The sequence below is a fragment of the Orycteropus afer genome, unplaced genomic scaffold (assembly GCF_000298275.1).
Source record: "Orycteropus afer afer isolate SDZICR_OR568_19922 unplaced genomic scaffold, OryAfe1.0 scaffold00041, whole genome shotgun sequence".
In the NCBI taxonomy this organism is placed as follows: domain Eukaryota; kingdom Metazoa; phylum Chordata; class Mammalia; order Tubulidentata; family Orycteropodidae; genus Orycteropus; species Orycteropus afer.
This window is the reverse complement of record NW_006921628.1, coordinates 454,715-463,592: the sequence shown is the minus strand read 5'-3', so window position 1 is coordinate 463,592 and position 8,878 is coordinate 454,715. Positions and strand designations below refer to the sequence as shown.

Sequence of the window (8,878 nt, the reverse complement as noted above, 5' to 3'; positions counted from 1 at the left end):
GTATCATCATCAAACTCACCAAAACCAAAGATAAAGAAAGATCCTGAAAGTAGCACAAGAAAAAGGAAAAGGTACCTATAAGGGGCAACCAATAAGACTAAGCTCCAATTTCTCAGCAAAAACTACGCAGGCGAGAAGACATATACAAACCTTTTTATATATAAAACCCTGAAAGAGAAAAATTTCCAACCAAGAATTATATACCTGGCAAAACTGTCCCTCAGATATGATGGTGAAATTAGGAGATTTCCAGATAAGCAGAAATTAAGGGAATTTGTTAAAACCAGACCCACTTTACAAGAGATGCTAAAGGGAGTCCTTTGGACAGAGAACCAACAACAGCAAACAACAACCTACCATTAACACACATGATGACATAACCCAGAAACCAACCTAGTTATGGAAGTATCCAAAGTAAATAAGCCTACAAGATTGTAAATAGGCAACCAGAGACATCAGTTGACAAATGAGGACAACCACAAACCAAAAAGGAGGAAAAAATTGTGTAGTTACAGAACTTCTAAATGGTAGGGAAGTCAAGATAACTGCATGATAGAACAGACTATTCTAAACTTGGGAAGAAAATTATAAATCACAGGGTAACCTCAAAGAAAAATGATAAACTTTCACATCAAAGTAAAAAAGAGGATCAGCACAAATATTTAGCAAATACTAAAACACTAGCAACAAAGGACATAACATGATTCACAAACAAAACGAGCTCAGCACAGAAAATTATATGGAACAAAGAAATCAGGAGCACCATGAAAAAGCACAGAACAAAATGACAGCAACAAATTCATACTTGTCGATAATCATATAACCAGCAAGGGACTTATCTCTAACATTTATAGAAAACTCTAACACCTCAACAACAAAAAGATTAACAATCCAATGAAAAAATGGGCAGAAGACATGAATAGACACTTTACCAGAGAGGATATTGAGGCGGCCAGCAAATACATGAAGATATGTTCAGCATCATTAGCCATCAGAGAGACACAAATCAAAACAACAATGAGATACCATCTCACCCCAGCACTAATGGCAAAGTCCAACAAGACAGAAGACAAATGCTGGCGAGAATGTGGAGAGATTGGGACTCTCCTACACTGCCAGTGGGACTATGAAATGATACAACCACTGTGGAAAGCAGTATGGTGATTACTTAAAAAGCTGGAATTAGAAATAGCTTCGACCCAGCAATCCCACTACTGGGTATATATCCTAAAGAAGTGAGAGCCAGGACAAGAACAGATATATGCACACCCATGTTCATTCCAGCACTATTTACAATAGCAAAAAGATGGAAACAACCTAGGTGCCCATCAACAGAAGAATGGATAACCAAACTATGGTACATACACACAATGGAATACTATGCAAAACTAAAGAATAATGTAGAATCTGCAAAACACTGCATAACATGGGTGAACCTGGAGGACATTATGCTGAGTGAAATAAGTCAATCACAGAAGGACAAATATTGTATTAGTCCGTTATTGTAAAAGTTAAGGAAAGGTTTATATATGGAAGGAAACTTTCTTTGCTGGTTACCAGGGGTGGGAGGCAAGGGGAGGGAACATTGACAAAAAAAAAAAAAAAAATGACCCATGTCACTTTAGTTTTGGGTATTTCACTGTACATAAGATATTTCAATAAAATGTATTAAAACACACACACACACACACACACCTCAATTGCAACCAACTCCAGAGAAAACCAAAACTATAACCCACTGTCACTGAGCCAAATTCCAACTTGTAGCAACCTCCATTGGGTTACCAAGGCTATAAATCTTCACAGAAGTAGACTGCCTCATTTCCTCCCATGGAGCAGCTGGTGGGTTTGAACCACCAACCTTCTGGTTAGTGGCCAAATGCCTTACAGACTAGGTCACCAGAGCTCCTTAGATGGTGTATCAAAATGCTATCCAGCTCAAGCCAACAGGAAGAGCTTCCCCTCACAAAGTCACGTAATCCTTCAATATCCGGGGAGGCAACTACTGCACATCCAGGACCCAGCTGAAAAGGACAATCAGTCAAGTTGGCATCCCACGCAAGTGTGGGTAAAGTCAGGTACCCAAGGCAGAGGGCACTACCTCCTTCCCCAGAATCCCACAGGAGCAGGGCCGGGGTGTAAGGTGTATGGGGGTATATCTCACATACCCAAGGAAAATGCCAACACCTTACAGTACTTTCATCTCCTCCTAGTTCAGATGCACAGAGGCAAGTCGCAGACAGAAACAGTCACGCTTGAGAGCACCTAAGTGACTTGGAATGTGCAGGTGGTAAATCAACATCTGTTTGGTTAGGAGGACCATGTGGGTCCTCACTGACAATCTCCTCTCTGTGGCTTTCTGGCTGTGACAAGAAAATGGCTGTCAGCCACAGGCGGCTCTAGGAAAACCCCAACAGTGCTTCTGTCCCCAGAAAGTCTGGGCTTCCGAGGCCTACGTTCAGGGAGGTAGTCCTGCTCTTCCTCCAGAAGAAACTGAGAGGGCGCTCCTCTTAGGTCCATTAAATCTCAATGTGTTTTGCATAGATTGGAAATTAAGTCTTTATTCAAAACCCTAATTGTCCAGGCTCTAGAAATCTGATGACTCGGGAAACATTTACTATGAGGCTCACTCCACAGGAAACTTCAGCACCTGGCAAAACGAGCTCAGCAAAGAACAAGGAATGGTGCACCACACGAATACTTGCTATTCTGGATCAAACATTAAGCTAGATAATTATTTTGAGTCACACATCACTGTGCATAGCAGAAACCACAATGCTGTTGTTCCTAAAATACAGTATAGCTTTATGGGGTCTGGAGCCCCAGTTACAAAAGTTAATTCTGAAAGTCTATGACTTTTAAAAGGACTTTCTTTCTTTCCTTGATTATACTACTAACTAATGTACTTAAGGGCTTTGTTGTTGTTATGTGCCGTTGAGTCAGACCTGACTCATAACGACCCCTCCTTGGGTTTCCGAGGCAGTATCACTATGAAAGTAGACTGCCCCATCTTCCTTCCGAGGCGTGGCTGGTGGGTTTGAACCACCAGCCTTCTGGTTAGCAGTCAAATGCCTTAGGCACTACGCTACAAGAGCTCCTCTTAAGGGCTTAGAACTCTGTCAACCTCTGTAAATGAACACGCTGTTCATGCCATTTCCTCAGTCTGGAAAGCATTCACCACTTCTCCAGTCAAAGACTCCTCATTCCTCAGAGCTCAATGAGAATGCTATCTCTTCCACAGAGCCTTCCTTGCATTGCCACCCACTCACTCCTACCATCCAGCATCAATTTCACCCTCCTGAGCTCCACAGCATGCTGCTTGGCCTAAATTACAAGCCAGCTTCTACATTTTGTCCTATACTAAGGGCTTCTCTGTCTTCCTTCCATGCATGGCAAGTTCTCCAAAAGGTAGGGGCACCGACTTTGTCATTTCCTGGTCAGGTTCTTTATAGATACTGGCAGAGTACAGGAAATGCTGGGCTGATATAAAATTCAGAACCCTCAGGACTACCAGAAAACATTGCCTCAAGTCCTATGAAAATTCATATTCCTCAAATTACAGGTCACAGAAACAATTCTAGAGCCCACAACTGATGCTAGGAACACTAATCATGGATCACTGCTTATTTCTACAGCTGGAACAATAAAGAGATGAAAGGATATTGGCTGCAACAGGGCCTCAGCAACCTGTCAGAAGTGGCCAAGCAAGGTGCCCTGCTCAGAAGCAGGACCAATAATCTTACTGGTTTACATGTAACATGCTACATGCTGGGCTTTGGAGAAGCCAGGCAGATGGCTAGTGAACCTCCAAAGGTTAACATCAAAGCTATAGTTTGGAAATAAGAGGGAAAAAACTGCACTTAAGTAGCTTGGGGCTGGCAATACTGCAGGTGCAAACCCTGTGGAAGGCCACGGGGATTCAGGTTGGCTCAAACACCCAAGGGAGAGCTGTGCTGAGGAAGCACAGACACTCTTCCTCTTTCATCTAACCACCCAGAAGGCACAACACCGAGTGCAGAATTCAAATGAATGTCCATTTATAAATTCCAATCTCACATTCAGCAAACACAGTCAACATGAGAAATCTTCCCACAGTTTCCTGGCAGTAGACCTCCTTATCCTCACCTGGTGGACCCCTGGCTAAGGCAAGGCTTCTTCCCTGAGCCAGCAATGGGTGTGGGCTTGGGAAGAAGCAGAGAGAGGAAGACAAGAGAGGTCTGTGATGTGCTGGGGAACCATAGGAACCACAAAACCATTAGCACACAGGTTTGAGTCCACTGTATGCATCAGCAGTAACAGAAAACATTCACTCCGTATGGAGGCACAGACTCAGAGTCTCAGGCTAGAAGAAACAAAAAAGATCATCTCAATCAGGAATCCCCCCATCATGGGTCTCAACTTCAGCTTCCACACTTCACTGTCTATATTGTTGTTGTTGTTATGTGCTGTTGAGTCGGACCTGACTCACAGTGACCCCTCCTTGGGTTTCTGAGGTGGTATCACTACAGAAGTAGATTGCCCAATCTTCCTTCCAAGGAGTGGCTGGTGGGTTTGAATCATCTGCCTTCTGGTTAGCAGTTAAGTGCCTTAGGCACTACACTACCAGAGCTCCTTCACTGTCTCTAAGAAGCCCAAATTTGCCTGGCCCATCCTAATATGACTTCATCTCACTCCAACATGTAGACTCTCTGTGCTCCATCCAAATGGAAAGACCCATTGTTCCTTCCCTGGGCCTGTGTTTGTTCACCTCAACACCTTCACTCATGCCATTGTCTTGGGTCAGAATGTTTGTCCTGCCACTGCTCGGTGACATACCTCAGCCCTATCCATCTACCTCAGCCCCATCCATTTTTCAAGGCCCAGGTCAGATGCTCCCCACAGCTCTCTCCCAGGTCCTGCAGCCAACAGTCCATCCTCTCAGTCCTCAGCACACTGTCTGCCTCCTCCTGTGATCCAACTCACTGTCTCCTTGTGCTGCAGTTATGTGGGTGTAGGCCTGACCTTCCCTGGAAGATAGCAAGTCTCCTAAGAGGACAAACTATGCCCCCCCACCTCAAAACTTCTCCTGATATCCAGTACCAAACCAAATCTACTGTCATAGAGTCAGTTAAGACTCACAGCAACCCTACAGGACTGAGTAGAACCATCACATATGGTTTCCAAGGCTGTAAATCTTACTGACAGCAGATTACCTCATCTTTCTTCTATGGAGCAGCTGGTGGGTTTGAACAGCCGACTTTTTGGTTAGCAACCAAATGCCTTAACCACTGTGCCACCAAAGCTCCTCAGTGTCCAGCACCAGACCTTTTTAAATAAAGGCATAACATCAATGATGCTCTATTCAAGTGGGGACTTGCTCAGCCTTCTTCTACAAAGTTGGGCTAACTCCATTTCCCAGGTCTCTCAATGGATTTGTGCCCTTGAAATCTGTTCCCTATCATTACTATGAATATCAACTGTTTGAGATTTAAAATAAATCTCAAACATCTTAGTCAAGTCTACTGCAGCATTTAGATATCCACTTTTACCTGAAGCAGTGATGGCCCCAAGAAAAGTTGAGAGTCTTAAGTGTTAAGTGTCTGAAGAAAAAGTTCATGATAAAACAAACACTCTGTTTGACAATGGCAATCAATCTCCATGGGTGAGCGAACATCAGGCCCTGCTTTCTACAGACAATGTTCTAGGGTTCCCAGTGGGGGATCCTGGGTGGGTGGGTGGGTAGACTTCAGAGTGGCCATCACTGAATTTCATGCCTCTTAAGAATTACCTGGAAGGGTGAACTAGTTTCTTCCCAGCTGCTCATGGGCTAAGCATTTGCTTCCTGTGGATAGCACAGATGGGAACCACTTCAGGGAGCATAAGGGTCAAGAAGGACCTTGCCTTCAAATGTTTGCCCAATAACACTGTTCACTCTGAGGTGAAGGAAACCACAACTTCCTCTTGTGTGGTGCAAGATGAATACTTGTTTTTACCATCCACTCTGTGGACACAAAAACACGCTTACTGATTCCCCGAGGCAAACAATGAGTCTGTCTGACCCTCCTCAACTAAATGTAAACCTAAGCCCCAAACCTTAGTCATGGTAACTATACTTGTTCTCTCTATCATATGTACAGGCAGAAGCAACTGGATGTCTCACAGACTGAGTCAGAGGTGAGAAATGCCTACTGTCAGGTGTCTGAATTGTACACGAAGCCTTTCAAGAGTGGGTCGGGCACTACATACTATTTCGTTTGCCTTCCTCTCCTCCTTCTTCCTCATTCTCAGGATCAATATCTTCTGCTTGGGTAATCCAATCCAAGTAGCCCTTTAGATCCTCTTCTAGCTGCTGCTTCTCCCGAAGTTTCTGGAAATCTCCCCGTGCTTTAGCCTTCTCTCTTTCCTTTGAAAATTCTCTGAGGGAGGCAAAGAGAACAAGCACATGTCAGGGCATCCTTGGGGACCTGCGTCATGAGCCATCTGCCCTGCTGCACAACAGTCTTGTGGCAGGACACACAGCACTGAGTACAGCCACATGAGCACAGCAAAAAGGAGCCACACACGTGTACAAGACATATGACAGTGTCTTCCTAAGCAAGACTGTGGGTGTCAGAGTTGCAGAGACCACACCAATAAACATGCATCATTTCTTAGAAAATGAGCTCCCTTCAGTATGACAGCAATCTCAGAGTCTAGCCCCAAAACTGTGGTATCATGGTAGGCTCTTGGCACCTCCCACCAGGGACCTGAACTCAGAGATATCCTACCTTCCCCTCAAAGCCTCCTCAGACACCCAGCATCACACTTCAGAGAGAAAGGGCCCAAGAGGGCTAAGCTGTGGTCAGAAAGACTACTAATTTTATAACTTCTTCGATACTTTTGGGCAAAACTTTGTATTCAGTGTGCTGATCCCTTTGTCCAACCCAAGAGACTGAAGTGGGGAGTGGTCCTTCCCATTACCAACACTAGGCTTCCTTCCCTACCACCTGTAGGTTCAGGCCAGAGCACTGGACAAGGTCACAGAAGGACTGTCTCCCCCACCTCAAACTCCAGTTCTCTCTTCCCAGATAGAAAATCCAAGCACTGAAGTGCTGTTTTTCTTAACCATTGCTTCTTGCCATGATCTTTCCCCCAGAAGTCTTTCCCTGTAGGAGGTGAAGAGGCCATATGGTTTGTTGCCCATTTATAGGAACACCTGCCACAGACAGACTTGGGCAGAGATGTAAATATTCCCAACTGTTCATTATTTACTCTACCGTTCATGTCTGCAATCCCATATCTATGCATAACACAACATTCCCCATTTGCTCAGGCAAGTCTGAGAGTCAGGTGGACAATAACTCAATTTTCATATACAAGGAACCATCTGCATTTCCAATCATGAATTGTTACAGGAGCCAAGATAAGTGAGTTGTGGATTTAGTAAGTACAATTAACAAGTGCTAAGAAGGCAGATGAGATGCAGGCCGTGCAGCTTCTAGACAGAAACTTCTAGATTCCTATGCAGGTGACCCCTAGCTTCCCTCTCACCTTCCTTCCAAACCAAACTCAGCACACCACCCTTTCAGGGACCTCATTAACCCAACCCAGTTGGCAAATGGGGAAATGACCTACTTCAATCCAGCCCTCCGCTTACTCTCTCTCTTCCTTTCCCTCCCCTCCCTCAACTCCTGGCTGTTGAAGGGCTGAACAGCTGCTTGAACACCCAGTGATGCTTATACTTCAGATAAGAAGCTGGAATCCCTGCCAACTGCCACAGTCTGCCCAAATTTAGAAAGGACTACACTCATTGCTCCTAAACTGCCCCACTTTTAAGACCCACAGAATGCATCCATCGGCTCCGGAAGGGCTGGTTCGTTTCTGCCTTCAACTGTTGGTGATGCACTGCATCCCGAGTCCAGCTAGCACAGGAGTCAACCCCAGGAGCTTTGAAGAGGGGGCCAATGTTGATCCAGACCCAGAGACATCCTCTGCATGCCTAGTCCTAAAGCCCTTCCTCCTGGAGAGAGTACCTTTCTGTCTCAAAAAGAGAAGGGGCTCAGCAAGCAGCATCTTGGTACCCAAGCAAACCGTCTCCTGAGAATGATCTGGGCTATACATCTAGGGCTTCCTGAGATGCAAATGTATAGTCTAGCCCTGGGTAAAATCACCAGATTAACCTGAAAACTGAAGAAGTCACACTCAATGCAGAATCACATCCCTGAGCAACAACAGAAGGGCTTTGAGCATCAAATGTCAAGATGTATTATGTAATGTTTTCTTAAATACAATATGAAGAACAAGAGTCTTCTGTTATTTACCAAAAAGTAACCTAGTACAATTCTTTTTTGAATGTTTTGATTCTGAATCAGTACTAAATTTAGATGACTACATTCAAACAAGGCATTCTTATTTTGGATTCATGATTTGAAAATCATGGTTTTGTATCTTGAAAAAAACAACAAAAACCCAAAGATAGTAAAAATTACACTGCAAAGCTTATGTGCTTTGTATAGGAAGATTTTGTTTTTAATATACTAATGTATGCAGCCCTTTTAAACAAACAACTCCCTCTATAACAAGTTGCATTACTGTTGCACATTCTTGGTTATACTGACACAGTAAAGCAGGCCTAGGTCAAATCTTACTATGACTAAAATTCCTGAGAAGCAAAAATCCTAGTTTATAGCTCATTTATTTTAAATAATAGTCAATAATCTGGTAGCATAGTGCCTAAGGCATTTGACTGCTAACCAGAAGGCTGGTGGTTCAAACCCACCAGCCACTCCTCAGAAGAAAGATGGGGCAATCTACTTCCGTAGTGATATTGCCTCGGAAACCCAAGGAGGGGTCGCTATGAGTCGGATCTGACTCAACGGCACAACACAACAACAACAATATATGTAAGTTCACATAATTT

General features: G+C 44.1%; 1 protein-coding gene across 1 annotated transcript in view; it reads right to left on the bottom strand.

The window, feature by feature from the left end:
* Window positions 1-8,878, bottom strand: part of CACNA1D (calcium voltage-gated channel subunit alpha1 D) — a 515,670-nt gene that overhangs the window by 136,167 nt on the left and 370,625 nt on the right. Inside the window, exon 9 of the mRNA XM_007937239.2 lies at window positions 6,226-6,395. Within this exon, the coding sequence (XP_007935430.1) occupies window positions 6,226-6,395 (170 nt within the window). The remainder of the gene's footprint in view (window positions 1-6,225; window positions 6,396-8,878) is intronic.